The sequence below is a fragment of the Callospermophilus lateralis genome, chromosome 2 (genome assembly GCF_048772815.1).
Source record: "Callospermophilus lateralis isolate mCalLat2 chromosome 2, mCalLat2.hap1, whole genome shotgun sequence".
Lineage (NCBI taxonomy): Eukaryota > Metazoa > Chordata > Mammalia > Rodentia > Sciuridae > Callospermophilus > Callospermophilus lateralis.
This window is the reverse complement of record NC_135306.1, coordinates 55,774,924-55,795,714: the sequence shown is the minus strand read 5'-3', so window position 1 is coordinate 55,795,714 and position 20,791 is coordinate 55,774,924. Positions and strand designations below refer to the sequence as shown.

General features: G+C 34.1%; 1 protein-coding gene across 1 annotated transcript in view; it reads left to right on the top strand.

The window, feature by feature from the left end:
* Positions 1–1,533: 1,533 nt before the first annotated feature.
* The window catches only part of Lurap1l (leucine rich adaptor protein 1 like), a 41,240-nt gene continuing 21,982 nt past the window's right edge, over positions 1,534–20,791 (top strand). The window contains exon 1 of the mRNA XM_076843425.2: positions 1,534–2,514. Within this exon, the coding sequence (XP_076699540.1) occupies positions 2,209–2,514 (306 nt within the window). The 5' untranslated portion in view covers positions 1,534–2,208. The remainder of the gene's footprint in view (positions 2,515–20,791) is intronic.

Below are 20,791 nucleotides of genomic sequence, written 5' to 3'. Positions count from 1 at the left end.
ATTCCATTAGAACAAAATGTTACTTTACATATATACCACACTTTTACTATTTGGAGTTTTTTCTGTTCACTTACTTGAAAAGGAAGAAAAAAATCTTCCATTTTTGAGTAATCTTTATCATCAAATACTCATTGTAGTGTCTATGACTCATAGCAAAAGAAGTAGTCATTATTTTATATCAATGATGATTTAACAAAAAAAAGTTTTATTGACTAAATTTAAGCTAAATATTATATCTGTAATATTCCTTATGTCAAATTTCATAAGGGTTCATAATTAAGGAAAAAAAACTGTTCTTGACTGAAATGTAAGCCCTCCATAATTACATGTCACACTGCAATTCTTATGCTATGAACTTGTGGTTTTCCAAATATAGGACAAAACATGTAGTTTTATCAGTGAGTTGATATTTAGTCTTTTTCTCCTTTGATTCCATAAATGGTGGTTCTAACTTTGAAATGGACCACCTATCTTACAACTATTTCCTTCATTTCTTTTTAAGAGAAAAAAAATAACATACAAATTTCTGGTGTATTGACAAGAGAATTCAGCAACTCTCCCCCTGCCATAACCTTATCATTCAGGAGCCCTGTTTTCTCTCTTTAGAAGGTTTCCTAAATGAAGACTGTGATTAAAACCAAACCCAGGGTTGCATCTTCCAATGTTCTTACCAGTGTAACATCTCTAGAAATGGAAGGCTAGAGGAACCAAGAACACAAACACTTGTCCCAGAAATAGAGGGGCCTAAACTTTGGAATATTTCAATAAAAAAGAAACCAAATTTGCATTTTAATAGATTGAAAATAATATCTTCTACTTGAAGATCATTGTCACAAACCCAATGTGGAGTCAATCCTATTTTGTTTATAATAGTTTACTTAATAGAAGTATCTTTAAATTTGGTGCATTGGAGTTTCCCCCAAGTGGTTGAAAAATTACAGAAGACAACTTTTTTTCGCTAGCTAAGCTCAATATGTTTTTCTTCCATAATTATAGTAAAAGTACCTCAGCAACAGCTCCCCCTTACAAAATTTCACTGCTATCATGGAATTATTCTGGATATTTAATTTTTCACTTCAGTTGTGGTGATATCCGGTAATTGCAGTAAGAAAATTATTTTGGATTGTACATTCTTCTTTGAACTTTTGGTTAAATCTCTTCATTTTTCTGATTAGTGTAAAATGATTAGGAAAGGCTTCTAAAGTTAAATAATGTTTGATTTTAGGAAGTTGGGAATGGAAAGTAACACCAAAGTTATTCTTCTGCTTCTAATATTCAAAAATTATTTTAAAAGTTGTAGCTATCAGAAGATTTGGCTGGGAAAACTGAATACCTAATTCTCTAATATGGGTTCTCCCAAGTACAGCACAAAATGTTGAAGCTCTGCTCCTACCAGGGAGGTTGAGAAAATGTGTTGCTCTTCTAGTCTGCGATATACGGTACAAGGGTTGGCCCTAGTTTGGTCCACCTGCCAGTGGAGTTTAAAGTTTCGAGGCTCAGAGGAACACAATGACTTGGATCAAACACCCTAAATGAGAAGAGGGCATTTCTGCAGCATCCCGGGAGTCGTCAAAGTCCTGCTAAACCAACTATCTCCTTTTTAAAGCGTTCATGCTGCGGAAAGAAACGACCTATCGACTTCCTCTTTCAATGACCACAGATTATTTCTGACAATCCAGGATATCCCGAAAGCTAGGAGACATATGGCTGGAAAATGAAACGATCCAGGAGCGTGGCCACATCATTATTTTGTGTCGCGTGGGGCCAGATGGGCCCTCGGTGAACGACGCAGGGATGCGAACGGACAGTTTCATAATGTGAAATTTTTTCCCCATAACGCTAAAACAGATTTCGTTTCCTTCTCATTTCTTTTGGTCTCTAGTACCTGCTTTTCCTCCCTCTCTGCAATATCAATTAACTGCAGCAGAGTGGCCAGAAGGGAAGAGAATGAGGCGATCTCCATAACCTTAGGAAGTGTCGGAGGAGTCGCAAACCCGGGAACTGCGGCTGCGACCCGCCGCGTCCAGTGCGGATTTCAGGGTTAGCACTGCCTTGGCGGTCGGTCATGGAGGGGACCGTGCCCTCGGTCCGCGGAGAATAGAGACCCGGGCGCCGAGAGGAGTTCACTGATCTTGCGGCAGGCTTTGAGGCCGTGGCTGGCTCTCATCCGCTGTCTTTTAGCACCATTATCACCGTTCTCGAGAAGTCATGGAAGAGGGCCCGCTGCCAGACCTCAGAGACATCGAGCTAAAGCTGGGACGCAAAGTACCCGAGAGCTTAGTGCGCTCGCTCCGCGGGGAGGAGCCGGTTCCCGGGGAAAGGGACAGAGACCCCTGCGGGGGGAGCTGCAGCGGCGGCGGCGGTTGCTGCAGTAGCAGCAGCAGCAGCTGCAGCTTCCCTCCCTCCTTAACATCCTCCTCTTCGTCCTCCCCAACCTCTGGCTCCCCACGACGTAGCCACTCCAGCGCCCTGGAAAGGCTGGAAACCAAGCTTCACCTCCTCAGGCAAGAGATGGTGAGTGCGATGCTCCAGCCGCCGAGGTGCGGGCCGGGTGGAAAGATAGGGTGATCAGAGAATGGGGCCAGAGAGAGGCCATCAAGGGCTGCGGAGCACAGTACCATGAGCGTGGGAAGTGCGGGGTTTAGAAGCACGCAGGGGGCGTGCGTCCGGAGGCAGCTACTGGGAAGCTTGTTTACCATGGACTTTGCTCGGTCATGCTTTGCTACAACAGCAGAGTCTGCTCTACTCTGTGTACTTTCTGATAGCGCCAATTCAATACGCCCAGCTCTGACTATGTAGCTGCCAGCCCAGCTTCCCGAGCACCAGACAACAGAAGGTTTGCAGTCACTGCATCCATCTGGGGCCTACAATGTGCTTTTACACTTTCGGATAGGTTCAAAAGGTGGCTCAGTCCAATGCACTTACTGCAAAAATGCTTCCCAGCTTGCCAAGGGGTGGCGTGGCGGGGTCCTTGCAACCTTCCTTATAGCTTACTCTTCCACCACTAAGGCTCCGCCTCTACCCCCACCCCCTCCCTCCTTAATGCAGCTGCAGCTGTTTCAAGGCCACTGTGGAGCATATTCTGCACAGCTGGCTCTTTAAACAGTGGCCCACTCGTCCTTGATGTGCTTATGAATAGATTGTTTCACTGTTTTGATCCAGGAAAGCAGGTGATCACCAGGCCCAGGGATTTGCTAATGACCATCTCCAACCCTTCTCCCTCAACCCTCAATCTGCAATTGTTTTCTCTGCTGTTTGCAAACATTGGCCTAAGAATAGGACAATGGGACAAGTACAAGGTCTAAGAATGCTTGTTATGCCGGATGCACTTAAACTAAAACATTTATTTACTTGCTTTGAGTTCTTGGGCGAGTCTCTATACCTCAGTTTATTTTCACAGTGATGAACTGATTGAAGGAAATTCTCTTGCTAAATCCTCTGAAGGAAATGACCAAGAATCAACAGCATTTTCTACCAGCTTGCAGAGGACAAAGGTTTCAACAGTGGGCCTCTGTCATCCAGGGGATGGTGAGAAGGATTTCCGACAAAAATGACCTGGTCTTTGGGCGATTTGCATTTAAAAAGTTTCCTAGCTTCTCTTTCTGTAGTAGAAAACCCCAGGAAGGATTAAATTCCAAGCATAAAGTAATCTTGGCAAATATGTTAGTGCAAAAAGTCAGTCTTCAAAGGTCATGACCTACTAGAGCAGTAAAATGTCTCTCTAAAAACCTCTCACTAGATCTTTAAGGCTGGCCAACTTAAAAACTTTAGTTTTTAAGGTCTCAATCATCCATTATCTTCCTACTTGGAATCTTCAACATGTTGAAAATGAATATCCATGTGAATATATGTACATTTATTTATACTTACATTTGCATGTGAATATATGTACTATATAGCTGTATACCATGCACTGCAAGGGAATTTATTACGATATTTATGGTTCATTGCCTAAATACACACACATACACAAGTTATACATTTTGGTCATTCAGTATTTATTAAACATTTACTATATCCTGATAATTAACTGCATGCTGAAAATGCAAAATGAAAATATCAAGGAGCATGTCTATTAAGGACTCTCATTTGTTATTTATTATTTGTAGTATGCCAAAGCAAGTATGTTGAAGAATTACATAGGATAAAGGCAAAAATATTATTATTTTTGACTAAGGATATCTTCTAGAAATATTTTTCTTAATGAAAATTTCAAAGTAGATAAAAATCTATTTCCTCAAACCAGATCTGGCATGTATAATATGGTATATTAATATTTTTTTAAAAGCAAATAGACACAGTAACAGATTGCTTAGTTTACCATTCATTATATTTTGTATGTGAAGCTTCATTTTCTATAGACTTAAAAGTATTCTTGCCAAAGCAGATGCTTTTGTGATAATATTCTTAATAGTTCTTCATTTAGCAAATTTCCCAGACTATGTGAATTTAGAAAGAGGTGATTTCAAAAGTTATATTTCCTTGCCAAAGAGACCATTCCATCCATTTAGCACCGGTGGATGCTAAATATCTAAATATCTCAGCTTTAGCACAATTGTAAAACATCAATTTTTACAAAAAGTTGGAAGTGTTGTTACAGATGCTGAACAGATGCAGTTCTGCAATTCTTCCTGTCTCCTCCTAGCATCCCCCAGTAGAGAAGTTAAAGATCTAGAGTTGGGCTAACAAACTCTTAATCATGTCTATGTTCTTTTCTCTGCTATTCCGTGGACACTATGTTAACTTCCTCAGTATTATGTGTGACTTCATATCTTATTCTCATTCTATTGACTTGTTGACACATTTTTCTTCTGGATGGTGTGGAATTATTAGGCTTTGGGCCTGCCCTTGGAACTCTTTCCAAAAACAAAACAAAACAAAACAAAACAAAAAAACAAAAAACACCTTAGCTATGTGCAAACCTTCCCAGAGATGCCCAGGAATGAAGACTTTCTTCTTTGCCTATAAGAATGGATGTGCATACCAATGACATAGTACAACATACACTTGCAGGTAGTTAGTCACAACACTTAAGGTTCTTTATATACACATGATTTCATCATTATCTCTCTCACCTCCTTTTATGTTTTTATGGATAATTTCTCTAATTCTTGTGTAAAATGTTACAGTCACTATTGTTAAAGATCTATGAGATGAATTATAAAGCAAACGAGTTTACAAAGAGTTTGAAGAGGGATGAGAAACTATTCTTAATGGCCAAACTTCTTAATGCTGAACCACTTATTGACAACACAAAGAGTGTGATAAGTAATAGAAGGTGTTGGATGAAAAACAATGGAAAAGAAATTTGCAGCCATGTATATGATCCAGTAGGCTAATTCAAGGTAACTTCCAGGATGCTTTTGGGAGGGAACAAATATTCCCAATGCAAAGTGTTTTTAGTTAATTTAGAGATAAGGGATTTTGACAATACAGTAAACAAAGGCAGAAATATACATAGGAAATTTATTATGAAATTGAAAGTAGGTTTGGGCCTCTTACACAAAGTCTGACCAATATTTGTTCACTACTGTTCAGTTCACTTTTTTTATCTGTCGTATCATTTGAGCATAAGGAAATGGGAAAGAGGAGATATTTTCAACCACATTTTTTGAAGGAGATCACTGTGTTCTAGAGAATGGTTGTGAAAGCAGACCAAAGTCACATAGCTAATAAGAGAACAGAACCAGAACTTGAACTCATATCATCTGACTTCATACTATAATTTTTCCCCATGCCAGTATATATTCCAGTTATTTCTCTTCAAAATAAAATATGGGCCTTATAAATCTGTAATATCTCAAAATCCAATGAAGTGCAAAAGGACTCACCAAAACAAGCCCTCAGAATGTGTGGCAGGATTTGTTTTATGTTTGGATTCATTCAATAGGCAATAGTAGTTATTAAGCTCCTACTGTGTGTCAAGACTGCCTCTGACCTGGGGATGTAGAACAAACTGGTAAAGTCCTACATTTGGAGTTTTCATTCCATTGAATATGCAAATACTTATTTTGAAAAATCTTTTAAGAATGGAATTTAATATTGCTTATTAAATATTACTCTGTTTTTAAAATCTCACAATACCCCAAATCTTTTTCCAATAAATGTAAATACTCACTATTAAAATCTCTTTCAGTGTGTTATAATAAATTTTATATTATATCTTCTTTTACAACATATTCAAAAGGTTTCAGTGCTATTTCAATATGCCTATATCATACTTCTAGTTTGATAGTGAAAATTATTTCCATCAATTTACTCTAGAGGAAGTTTGAAATGAATACAATTATGAAGGCAATCACTAAAATATAGAAAATTAAAATCAGAAGGGTTTAATGTACTCTGCCAAGTTTGTCTTCCTAGACAATGACTATTCAGAAAATCTACCTATTGATGCCACATTCTGGATTCTAGTCAGTCCTGTATTATGTACAGATGGTTTACCAATCTTAGTGTCATTATGAAAACTGGTTAGAAGGTACTGTATCCTGATCTCCTTATTTTGGGCAATATTTGCACAGTAGTTGAATAACAGAGATGAATAACAAATCTCAAACTAGTTACATATCCTTTCTTACTATTAAAGTAGTCAAATTCTTCACCTGATAATTCACCTGTTTTAGTACAGTTCCCTAAGCAATACTCAGAACAATATAAAAACACACATATATACAGAAAAGTACACAAATTCTAAAAGCATAAATATAAATGTTAAAATTCTTGAAAACTGTATATTTATACTTTGGTTTTATTGATACTTTCTCTTATTGATGTTTTCCCTCTTGTTTTAAATATCTTGGTCATTTTTATAATAAAAAAGAAAAATGAAAATACTTTTTAAATTCCCTGAATTTTTGTTTATTAAATTAACTTCACATTGCTTTGGGCACACTTCAAGGTAGTCTAGAAGATTTTTATCCTTTAGATACCCTGAGGTAGAAGCTGGAAAGTGGAAGTTATCTTCCTTGACGAGTTCCCAAGATACCAAAATGATAACATGGGAATATAATTTAACCAGAGAAAAGTTACAAACCAACATGTCAGCAGGTGCCTGAAGCCAAAGTAGACATCAGATATAAGTGTTAAGAAAAACAAATATAACTGAGGAGATATTTTACAGGAAAAGTATCTTGTGCAAGAATTAAAAGCAATAGTAACTATGCAAAGTAAGGGCTTCATATTAATGATAAAGACATCACGGAAATGAGGAAGCTGATTCCTGACAGTGGCTTCTTCTGCCATTTTGCTCACAGAATGTTAATATACTTACTTAATGGAATAAATACATCTTGTTTAAACATACTTCCTTAGTCAGTGGATCAGATTAATAGCAGAGCAAACAAATGCAGTAATGTCATTTTATAGAAACCCAGTCATATTTTAGAGGACTTATATATAACTCAGAAACATTGAACTTTGAAAAAGCCACAGTTCTGTCCTGTACCTAGGAATGTATGTTGGAATGATTGATGCACACGTGAAAAACATTTTCTGACAGAAAAAAACCCTATTTTCTCTTCAGGTGGCACAGTGCACACCATACTACTCTGTTCAAGAGGGACAGGACTAGAGTGTTTGTGACATTCTATTAGCTAAACACTTTATAGGTATCATCGTGTTGAAACCTTAAAACTCGTGTTAGCTTACCAATGTGTATGTATTATCCTTTTGAACTCTTGTAATACTCTTTTAACTAGATGTAATGTTCACAACAATTTAATAGATGAACCTTGAACTTTATCGAAATCAATGCTTAAGATAGTAAGTGAATGAGCCAGGTTGTGGTTGAGATCTGAGCTTTTAACCAAGCGCATACTGTCTTATCACTTTTCAGCTTTCTATCTGTTTTAGAATATCTTGGCACTCACATTGACACTCAGAATCAAATGTATGTATCTGCTGTTTTTCTAGAGTTGCAAAACAATTAACATGTTATAATGTATGTCACTTAGTATAAGCCCTCCCAGGAGGGACGAGTATAAATAAAGTCCCTGACTGTGAACTCTCAGGATTTAGATGACAAAAGCTAGTTGGTTCCCAGCAATCATTCCCTTTCCCTTTTACCACTATCACTAAAATTTCCATAAATATTTCACAAGAGCCACTAATGAAGAATTTCCTGCCCTGATCAATCCCATGCTCAGAGCTCAAAATTGGAGCTCAATAGTGCTCATGACTTAGGAGTTCCAGGAGCTTTCCACTGGTAGAGATGATACTCGTTGACCAGCACTCTGTTGTGCCTTTCTAGATGTATGGGTGAAACACATTGATTCAAACTGTGCTCAAAGTAAACTCCATTTATAGAATTCACAAGGAAAAAGAAGATTATATTTTCAGACATGCATTTCAAAAGTCCCAGTCTTAGACGTCAAAATAGAACCTAAGGATTTTTTTTTTTTCTTTTAAAAAGGGGGCTAAACTGTGCTGGGATGTTTATTTTTATAGCAATTTCTAATATTCATTTTACCCATAAGGACACTATGATTCAAACAGGTTAAGTAACTTGATAAATCAGCATAAATGAAGGATCCATGACTGACTCTCAGCCTTCATTCAAACAAAGACTATCATGGGTCTGGTTACATACTGGATCCAAATTGTTTCCAAATTACACTATATTCACATACCATGTAGTGTATCCATCTATTCTGAAGGAACATTTTTACAATAATTTCATTCCATACCTAGTTACAACACCAGATCTCTTGGCATTATTTTAAAAAAGTTTATTTCCTTCTTTAAAAATATGTGATTTCTCATGGTAAAACTTACAGAAATACAGACTGTATGGTTAAAAAGCAGAACAAGCCCCCATTCACCTGATATTATGCTTCCCATCTTACTCTGTATTCCAAAGGAAACTGCTGCTGACAGTTTGATGTGAATCCTCTCAGATTTTTTTTTGTATCCCCCCCCAACAAATGCACTTAAATGATGTCGGTGTGTTTCTATTTTATCTTCCTTACTTGATATTATTATACTATTTATATTTTTGATGACTACAGTAGGAGAGTTGTATTCTAAATAATTTGCATGTATTATGTCATTTCATTATCATTTCTTGCCTATTTATGAAATAAGCACTAGTGGTGTGAAGTATCATAAAATGATTCTTGGTAGAGCTTAAGAAGTGTTTGGCTATTCAGTTTTTATCATATTCTGTCATGTCTCTTATAAAACCTGAAAATGTAATTATTTCACTTTTATAATAAGAGATTATCCAAACATTTAATGTTTATATTATAAAGTAGATTGTTTTCCATAGAAGTCATAAAAATCTTAAACAGAATACTTCATTCTTTCATCCACAGAGGGGGAAAATAACTTTCAAATTGGAATGTACATTTTTTCAATCATGTAGTATTTTAATATAATCTTATTAGGTTTTCTACTGATAAAAAGAGTACTTATAAAAACTCTAAAAATTGAAACAAATGCTAACATGGCACAAGGTAATATCTATCACATTAAGAGGACAGAATGGTCACCCAGGAATATAGTGTCCCTTTAGTCTTCATGGTTCAACAGGATTTTAGCTTGTTCAGACTTTGGGAGGCACATGATAATAAGACAAATTATATTCCTAGATGTCAGAAATCATCAGAAAGTTGATTCTACAACTGGAGAAACAAATAATATTCTACATGTTTTTCCTTCAAAAGGTTAATTCCATCAATCAGGACTTGGTCATATTGAACCATCTTTAAAGGGTGATTTCATTCTTGATCGTTGATGAATTGATTTTAGATTTTCAGAGGATAATCGATTCTGTCATTTTTCAGATCTAGGGAAACATTACACTCATTAGCATATACCCTTTACTGTCAACTGCACATTGCTTTTAATTTTTAGTTTTCAAGAAATACTTGACATATACATTTGAAATAAACACTGGATAATATAGCTTGCTTTTATATGAATTAATAGTGATTAATATGTCATTGTACTTAAAATTCTATATTTTTTTTCTTTGGGTATTGTAAGTTAGGACAACTGAAGTGAGATAGAATTAAGTCTTCTCATTTTCCATATAATTGGTGAGCAGAATGAAATTGTTGCTGTATTAATGCCCACCTCAGTAAACTCATGAACAAAGTTTTCACACCAATATCCAACAAAACAGTTGAGATACATCTGGTATGACTTAGGGATTACCAGGGAAAACTATTATGTTAACTTTTTTTGTGATGTTTTGGGCAAAAGATATATACCTAAACTTGTCTATGTCAACTTGTTCTTTGCCAACCAAAGCAAACTTAAGAACAAAACTGAGGGGAAGTTGGCCCCTCCAGGTAATAAAGTTGAGTTTTCAAAGTTGCTCAATTGAGAGAACCACCTGGAATTCCCTGGCTGAGAATTTAAACGTAAATAGCTGATATTAGCTTTTTATAAGTGCAAAGTTAACTGTGTTTCTAGGTTTTTTTTCTTAACTTCATAAAATTTTTAAATTATTATTAAAATGATACACACTTTTGCTAAAACATAAACAGTATAGAAGGATCTTAAGTGGAAAGTGAGCTTCCTACATCCCCTTTTTCAATTTCTGTTCCCTACAGATGACTACTAAATAATTCTTTATGAATTCTTATAAACACATGCAATGATAGTTTGGACCTTCAGTTATAATTACAACCATAGAATTATAAATATGTACTTATATAGAGTTTGTAAATTGAGACTGTTAGAAACTCTTGATTCAACTATTTTTCTATGTTCAACAGATACTTGCTATCTTTTATTTTTATTACATAGAATACACTTTGCTTCAAATCACAACTTAGAATGCTATGACTCTGAATAGATTATTGATATGTATATATTATTTTGCAGCATATACTATACCTGAGTTAATAAATTTGGTATAGAACATCCCTCCACAGAAGTAGCACCTCCATTCTTTCTGTAAATTGTTTAAAAATCAATCAATAGTTCTGGATTTTAGTTATTCTGGCATACTGGTTAAAACAAGTAATGGAAGGTCCACCATTTGAAGGCAAAGAAAGAAGTTGAAAAGTCAGCTCAGATATTTACAAACCATTCTACAGTCTCTTCATAGGAATTTATGAATGCCTTATGTTTCGTGTCAGAAATAATTAAATAGAAAATATTAAATAAATGTTCAAATAGGGTTTTAGAGAGAAAATTAGAACTTAACCAAGATCAATAAATGACTAGAAATCAATGATACCTCAGAAAAAGCCCCTTTGGAGGATTTTACAGAAATCATGGACAAGAATCTGAAACCACACTGTGGTGTTTTACCATTTTAAAATGTAATGATAAAATCATATTACTAAGAAATAATGCACAAGGATCCACCTAGTATAGCTCAATTATATTACATAGATTGGTGATTTTAACCACACCATTAAACTTAATGAGTTGGTGACTGAATAAATACTATGCACTGACAAAAATCCTTTTGCTGTTAAAGCACATTATTATTTTTTTTTTCAGATTTTTATAAGTCTCTGGGGCTAAAGATTTCTACAGGGTGACAGTCTGAGAGAATTCTAAAAGTATGGCTTCATTTGTCCCTTTCTTCTTGTGTCAAGTTTTTGATTATGTATTCCAACTCGATTATTAATATTGCTATCTTTTCTTCCCATAGTATAATCACCTCAAGGGCAGAAGCTGTGACTAACCAACCCTTGTACTTGCTTAACACCTGGACATCTAGTTAGGAATTAAATACTTGTATAATGTATGAATTAAAGTCCATCTTAATTCTGCTTCCCATTTTTGGTTTGGAGTGCACTAGTAATATTTCCTTTTTTGGAGCAGAACAAAGAACCCAAAGCTTCCTTTGCCTCCCACCAGCCAAGCCCAGTCACTTGGAACTTAGTTTCTTGATGAAAGAAAGATGCATACATCTTTCTGCTGTCTGTTATTGTGATGATTGAATTTAAAAACAAAATAACAGTTCTGTCTACTTTGAAATGGTGCAGGAGAATTTCCTCTTGGTTACAGGATCTACTCTATAATCAGATAGTGCCAATCTCAGGGACCATTGTTCCTAGCAGTGTTGCAGAGTGTGGAAGTGAAAGGTAGTTGTTTTCCTTCACCCATAAGTGCACAAAAATTATGTGCACATTAAGTTTTGCCACCTTCTTTTCCTACTCTGGGATGAGATTTTTGAGGTTTCAGGGCAAAAAGAAAGAATTTTTAAAAGAACCAGATTTCTAGTACTGTAAATATTGATACATGGCATAGTCTATATGATTTTACCTGAAAATAATCATTAAATTTTACAGTCTAAGTTAGTAGCTGGGTAGCATGAGGGTGTGAATTCTCTGTCCCTCTCATAGCCCTCAGTTAAGGTTGGGAATTTACAAGTGTAGTGCGAGGTGGACCAGTTGTATCTGAGGTATTTGAAGCAGTCAGCAAACTTTTGGTAAACATCACATAAGCAATGTCCAGATGGATAAACTGAAAGAGTAAAATGAGGAAGACTATTTCTTGAGTTTTCATTCATTATAGATTCTAAAATTGGTAGGAGTTTATTTAATTAATCCATTTTTGTGTATGTATGTGTGAGTGTGTATGAGTGTGTGTGAGTGTGTGTGTGTGTGTGTGTGTGTTTGAATTTGGGACCAGATTACAAAGATTAAAAATGTCTATCAAATATTCTAGTGTTGCAACTAAACTAACTAATGGCTGTATCTGTATGTGTTTACTTCTGGAGATTATATATATATATTTGTGTGTGTGTGTGTGTGTGTCTCTACACGAACTTTTTAAATACTCACTTTCCCAAAGGTACCAGTCTTACCACCTTCCAAGAAACTCCTCTACATGAGATTTTCCTGCTTTTAATCTCAGTCTTTCTTAATTGCATCATGCACTGGAGAAATTTCAAATCTGTGACAGAGACTTTAAAAATAGTTTGGGTTGAAAGAATTTCACTCTTTCCAAAATGTTGCAAAAATTGGACCCCAAATCATTAAATGACCCTTACCCAGATTTCTCTAGGTTTTACATTTATCTTTCTTGTGTTCTCCCTCTATCTTTCTACACACACACACACACACACACACACACGCTTTCTTAAACATTTTTCAACTTTCTTAAAAATTGAAGACATGATATCACTTTGCCTCTAGATACCTCAGTAACCATTTCCCTGCCTCCCCCAAAAGAATAATTATGGGTCACACAAAAATGCTGTCTTTCTTCCCTTTTACGTACATTATTACACAATATCACAACTAATGACTTACGTCACTTTTTCCTACTGAGTTCAGACCTAGTCTGAGAATGTTTTTCAACAGAGCACTGCCAGTGGTCATTTGGCAGCCACCTGTGGCCAGTATTCAGTTAGATAACACAAGTCCACCTGAAGCATAGTAGGGGTAATGAGAAACACATGTCCTCAATTTCGCACCTTCTTCCTGGCTTAATGTCAGAAATTATGTCCTCATCAAGTCAACTTCTCATTTGGAGCTTCTGATTTATATGAAAGTAAGAAATAATAACTAAACGATTTTGTTTGATACATGGTATTCAGCAAAAATAATTCAAATACTAGATGAATCACTATTGCTTTGTAATATTTAAGCAGAGCAAATATTCTGAGAATCTACTTTATTAGATGAAGACGAAAGAAAGAGAACAACACAGAAAAAAGTAAGAATTTGTTGACATTTTTATCTCAAAAAGATTTCTCCTGTGACTCATTATTTTGCATTGTATAAGCACTTGGATTTATATCTTCTTTTCTCTGTTCTGAAGTCATAGATTACAATAATCATGCAGTGAATACAGCATTCATTTCACTACAATGTTTACAGCATATATTTGATAAAATCAAGTGTTAGCCCCATATAGGTGGCTTAATAGCAGACTTTTGCCTGATATAATATTCTGTATAGTAGTCGGTTGGTCAGGGAATGAATGAATCAAGCTATACACTATTGCCATAGTTATATCAAATTTATTTTTTAAATTCAAACAAATTACTTGGTGATTATATTTAACAATAAAATCTATATATTGGATTTTAAAGAAGTTTTAAGAGTTTTTAAAAACTACTCACTTAATTTTTCTCTAATCTGGTTACAATTCATGTTTGCCATGAACTGTGATCCTGACAACCACAAGAAATGAAATAAAATTTTTAACTTTTATATTTCTGCTTCTTAACTTTGAGTTTACCATTTCATTTTTAGAACTTGCCTTTGTGTTTGCTTTGCAATGCAGTGCTTGTTCCAATTATTCCTTATTTGGACACTTCTAAAAATTAGTTTGAAAATTATGGAATAAATATGCAAAAGGAAAGTCAGAATAAGTAAGAGATTTATGATCCTTTTTTGTGTGCTTTTGCCAATGGGACAAAATGAATTAGAAAATGATCAGGAATATTTTTTGCAGATACTAAATTTATACTTAAATTACATGTTTTCTTAATAGGGATCAAACTTAAGAACTACTACATGTTTTCTTAATAGGGATCAAACTTAAGAACTTAGAAGTGGATCTTGAAATTTCCTCCACTGTTTTATTCCCCTTCCTTCAATTATCATCCTTCAGCAGCCTGGGATATTATAAAATTATTGCTATATCTACCAATATGCACCACAGGGAAATAACATCTTGATTATTCACCACTGTGCTTACTATAAAAAAGGACTCTTAACTGTTGATATCAGTACAATGTAGTTTATCATTAGTCAAATTGATTCTGAACAGTATATCTTTTGGTTGTAGAGTTGGATGTATATCCTGTATTTCCTACTAGGCATTTTGGACTTGTTTGTTTACTCAGTGGCCATGGTTTTTTCATTGTTCTCCTTTCCAACAATGCTATAATGTACATTTATAAGTAGAATTATAAGAGAATAGTTTCATGAAAGTTGGGAAATTTGTTCAATGAAGCAATTGGCTATTTCCCCTTTACTGAAGTTAAAATTTTATGTGGATTCAGACATGCTGAGATCAAAAAATATGAGAAGATTTAATGACTATTGTGTACTCTATTAAAATGAGAAACCTACTGGCAAGGGTATTCTTTGTAGTTATAGTACAAAGAAATCTCTTCAGTGAATAACAGCTTTACCTAGAACCAGACATGGAAAATGAATGTGCTTTGAAGGGTGGTGACCAAACAAACCATTTTTATTTATTTAATTAATAAAATGAGTTCAGAATATGGCCATGATAGTCAATAAATCAAGAGTAAGACTGAACCCACAAATGGTTGCAGCTTTCTGTATTAGCTGTTCTTAAATAATTATAGCTCAACCGTCTTACTTCATTGGTATTAATAAGCAAGTCGTTGAAACGATTAAGGTCTGTAACACTCTTTTATTAAAAACCACTAAGCATTAATTAAGTCTCTTAGGAGCGATAATCAAATGCTCACGTTGCTGAACTGGAAATGGAGACACAGAGATCGAGTGATCTCACAGTTGATAAAGATGAGGCCAGCTTTCCCACTTCCCAAACTGGTTGTTCCAGGTGTCATGGAGCAGCCAATATAAATAGAGGAAATGATTTCCATTTATGCTTTAATTCCAAAAGTTCAGGCATCATTACTAGGTGTGCTCAGTTGTTTCATAACAATAAGTGTTGATTCATTTTTGTTTGCATTCAGTCAAATTGATTTTATTTGGATTTCACCCAATTCTTAAGGAGGTATGTACTATTACTTTTATTTTTTTTAAACATCATTGAGCTGATTTTGTGTCAATAGATCAAATAACTTAAAAAACTTATCCTCTACATGAAAATTCCCCAGTGCTCTTTTGTAAACAGAATTTGGAGCTACTCAAGTGCACTGACTCTTCTGAGAACAAACAAAGCGATTTAATGCCGAGAATGTCAGTTTGGTTCATACACTTGGGAATGAGTCTAACAGGAATCTATTTGCCATCTCCATGACCTTCCATGTGAAATTAACTTTACCCCAGCCAAATATCTTGTTCATTCCAATTAAACACTGATGATGCAAATCTATAGCAAATATACATATTTCTTAATCCTCACTTCTTGTTGGGCTTCAGGGACAGATGGAAATTCTCAGCTGCACACCATTTAACTGTATAAATATCTACCCTGGACATGGTTCACCATCTCTGCTTCTAGAAATGTTTCCATAATAGGCATCAAATGATTATAAGACATATTTTTTAAGTATCAACAATATCCCACTCCTTTGATAAGCCCTAGAAGGAATACAAATAAAGTTGAAGACACGGATTTTAGTGTACTTGTAAATCAATCAGGTAGATTAAGACATGAGGTTACTGCTAAAGCAATTTAACCTCCATGGTATTGAAAATTCCAGTCTCACAATCCCATCATCTGTCATAAAATGTAATTTTGTAAACAATAAATTCATCCTTAATCATTTAAGTAACTCCATGCCAGAAAGCTAGTCTTTTGCATGCCGACCTGAGCCTCAGCTCAGACTTGCCCTTTGTACTTCTGTCTCTCATCATTTGTAGCTACTATTCCTTTTGCCTAGATTTTTCTTCCTTTCCCATCCCACTGTCTCCCACACTTTATATATCCTTATTATCCTTCAGATCAAACCCCTGATTTCCTTTCATTTAACTTTGGTTATGTATTTGTTTATTTTGTTTTTACTTTTTTATATCCCTCGGTAGCTGGAACCATACCCAGTTTATTTTATCTCTAGGATTTAACACAGTATAGAGCTCAGTACTGGAGGAATACATTAATAGTAAACGGACTCATTAATTTTCTAGGTTAGCCCTTTGAGAAAGTGATAAGAGATAAGATTAACAGCAGAAGTGATTAAAGAGAAGGGTAAGCTACTTAGATAGTTTTAGCAAATTCTGGGGTAGTGATAGACATAGGCATGGATTGTCTAGGAAACCTTAAGAATGACTGAGATACATAGGGTAGTTGTGTTGGAATTAATGAAAAAAAAAATTAAAAAGTCAAAATAATTAGTTAGTAGAGAATACTAAATGCCAAGCTAAGAAGTTCAAATATGATGATTTAGTAGTCAATAAGGACCAATTGCATCCTTATTTTAGGGAGTTTATTAAAGTTGGTTTACTTACTATAGCATGCTTATTCATTTTTTTTCCTTATAACTTTGTTCTTGAGAACCAAAAAATTTCCATGTGTTTTATATTATAGGATCCTTAAAGGATGTTTCACTTTTGAACTAGTAATAAACAAGAAAACACACTGTTGATTACTGAGGAATGAAAATATGCAGTAAAACAAAAAATGACAAAAATATTTTTGGAACAAGAATAGAAAGAGTCAAAACATTCATCTTGTATAAGATATAAATATTTCAAAAAATGTCTGTTTTTTTCCTATCGGATATAATTTCCACATTAAACAGGTTTTATGATTTCATATTATGATATTGATAAATCATAGTTTTATTACCATTGAAGTATTCTAAATGAAAAAATGACATTTATCCATAATGTCACATTTATATAATTCTCTATGTTTATGATAGTTTGATTTATTTTGGAATTAAAGATCTTTTCTGATTAAAATATTTGGGAAAGTTCATAAAATATTAAAGGAGGGAGCATGATTGTAATGCCCAGAGGTCATTATCATCAACATTTACTTTATTCAAGTTTTTTTTCTATAAAATTTTCTTTTGCATTGTTGAAGTTACAATTTGTAATTCAGATATTATTCTGTGTACAGCCTGCTTCTCTGTTTGACATGGCATTATAAAACTTTTCCTATGTGACTTTCCTAAATTCAATTTGTGTTATCTGAAAAGTATTCTATACTATCTGCATGTTCTTAATATTGGAAGCTTAACTTGTTTCTTTTATTGTGCTGTGATGAATATCTATGTTTCAGGTTATTTTCATTATAATTCCTAGATTAAGGAATAAATGCAATTTTTTTCTAATTTTACCATATTATTTTCCAATTTGTGATTTACATTTCTTTTGTCAGACCTACTATTCTCATTTTTTTTGTTTTGTTTTGTTTTGTTTTTTGTTTTTTAAGTGCATGAATTCTGAGTTTTTGTAGGGGGCAAGCAAGCAGGTTGAGCATGCAGGCTTCAGAGTTGGGTACATTGAGGCCTAAATTCCAGTTCCATCCCTTCCAAGAAGTGCAGCTCTCTCTGAGTGGTCATCTGAAGAGAATGATTTAAGGGTTTTATTAAGATTAGGTGAAAGTAAGTAAGATATTTGTTCTAATGTCTTGCACTAAAGTTTTATTAAAGGTTATTTATTATTTATTATTCTATTGCTATATTATTATTAGGGTTCTTTACTGTCACTATTAAAGTCAACTTTAGTTAAAACTTTCCATGTGGGATTATAAGACAAAAACAATAAGAAGAAATTCAAAATAGTCCACTACTCAACAACAAAAACCTCCACTACCTCTGAAATGCATGACTACCAGAACTCTTCCCATGGAAGGCTTTACTTAGGAGAACAATACTTGTTTTCCAGAATTCAGTGTAATACCTCCTGCTGCTCCTTACCCTACTCCCTGAAAATTGAACTCTGATAATTGCAAAGTCAGCCTAGAAAGATGCTACTGCTATTAGTAATGAGTAGCAATGGGAATCACATTCTGGCCACTTTATAAAAGCAGGACATACAAAATGTTAGGAGATATTCATGTCAAGTTTTAGTTGCTTGCAAAAACTGTATTCCTGAATTAAGGATATACACTAGGGAAGAAAAAAATAGGCTGTTTTACTATTTTCCAAGGAGTCTAGGTACAATACAGATTATAGTATTTTAACTTCATCCAGGAGGATTTTGATTAGTATAACATTGTCTAAAATTCTATTGAATGTTTATGCCAAAGTTTGAGATTTTTTTTGTTGACTTTGACTTTTTTAATTATAATTTATGAAAAGGTTTTGGGTTTTATTTGAATTCAGCAAATTCTTTAATTGTTTTATTTGTGTAAGTTGTATATTTGCCTTACAAGAGAGAAATCAAATTAACCAAACAGAGGCTTATTTAGAACATACATAAACAAGGAATGAGTTGCTAATTATATGACAGTTATATCCAATAGTATTTAGCTATTTGTTTGATAGACACATGAATATACTTCTTGATTTCATTTTTGTCTTATGAGCTTATGCATTATATTTATGATATAACCTCCAAATGATTATGGAATATTCCTTAAAAATGAGCATGAATTTAGATTCTAGTTCTGTGATTCAACATAGTATCTGAAGATATCTTTGAAGTGTTTTTTATATATTGAGACAAAGTTTTAACATAAGCATCATTCTTATTTCTAATTCATAATCAAAGGCATGTGTAATTATAATATAAAATTGTAAATGTTCCATAGGTGAAATTTTCAATGCAGCATTCAGATAAGGCATCATATGAGCAAGAATAGTAAAACTTGGTATTAGAAACCTGGTGTCTAGACATGTCCTAATGAATTCATCATGTACCATCTGCTCCAATAATTCTTGCCACCAGCAGTTATATTTTGCCAGTGATATTATGGAATTTTACCTATAGTGCTTTGGCTTTTGTTTATGAATTTTTCTACCTGGGTATTGAAAACACTGTGACATGAACCATACTTCCAAACTGGAAGTCCCATATTTTAATAGGACAGTTAAAAACTGTGGGAAAATTAGAACCCAATCAAATCTTCATTGCCTACATTATTTTCTTTGCCATCCTTTGCACCTTTCTTGATGAGAATTGAGAAAAGTGGACCAGGCTATTCCCAGTAGCTTTTCAGAAATGTGGTGATCCATCTGTTGCCATATGCCAGACATCTGCTTTTATCATCCTCATTTGTGGTCCTTCAAAGCTAGAAGTGATGAATTAACATTGAATATATGCTAATTTGTAGTGCTAGAACCACTATTTGCAAACCATTTAATTTGGCAGCAGTAATTTTCAGATGTAAGTAATATTAGAGGATAAGAACAGAAATCAAAAACGATTTGTATTCCCAGTCACCGTTTTTGAATTAGTTTATAATTTCTAGGTAATTGTGACATCTTCAAGATTTCAATTTCTTATCAGTAAAACATGAGGGATCCTTGCTTATAAAACTCGCTGAATTTACATCAAAGTGAATATGATATCAAATATAATAGGGTAGAATCGTGGATGAATGTTCATGCAGGTCACCACTTGGTCATGATTGTACATTGTTTCTTTCTTGGAAAAGATATTAATTTTTATCTAGTACTAAATTGTCAACTGCAAGTGTTGAAGGAATATTAAAAGTTAGTACCACACTGATCATCCTATAATAAAAACATCATCAATTGTTTTAGTATTATGGAAATATTGGTGAGTTAGAACCAGAAGGTTGAGTGAGGTATTTGTCCAATTTCTAGCAGTAAGTGATGATACAATTTTGGCAAGTCATTAATCTTGGGTGTGCATATGTTTCATAAAATGTGGTAGTCTAACTCCATCATTAACTATGGCTGCTTTTACCATGAGAAATCTGCAGTTTTTATTTCTATCTTTAGGCTATATTTTCAGTGTGGAATAGTAGTAATCACTTTTGAATTTATCAATCTTCATGTTCTATGTATACATGTAATTATTTACAGCAATATAATATTGATGATGTTTTAGATTTAAATAGCATTTTCTTTTAAAATTGAAATTAAAGTTACTTAAGTAACATGTATTGGGCAAATTTTCTACACTAAAACATGAATATCTACATAACATTTCTGAACAAAAGAGCAACCAGATTTTTAATGGAGACAAAAGCCAGTCAGTTTAACTGCCCTGCTTAATTGCATTAAATTCCAATCTCTTTGAATATAGCATTTTAAAAATGTATGCTATTCTATTTTTTATCATACACATTT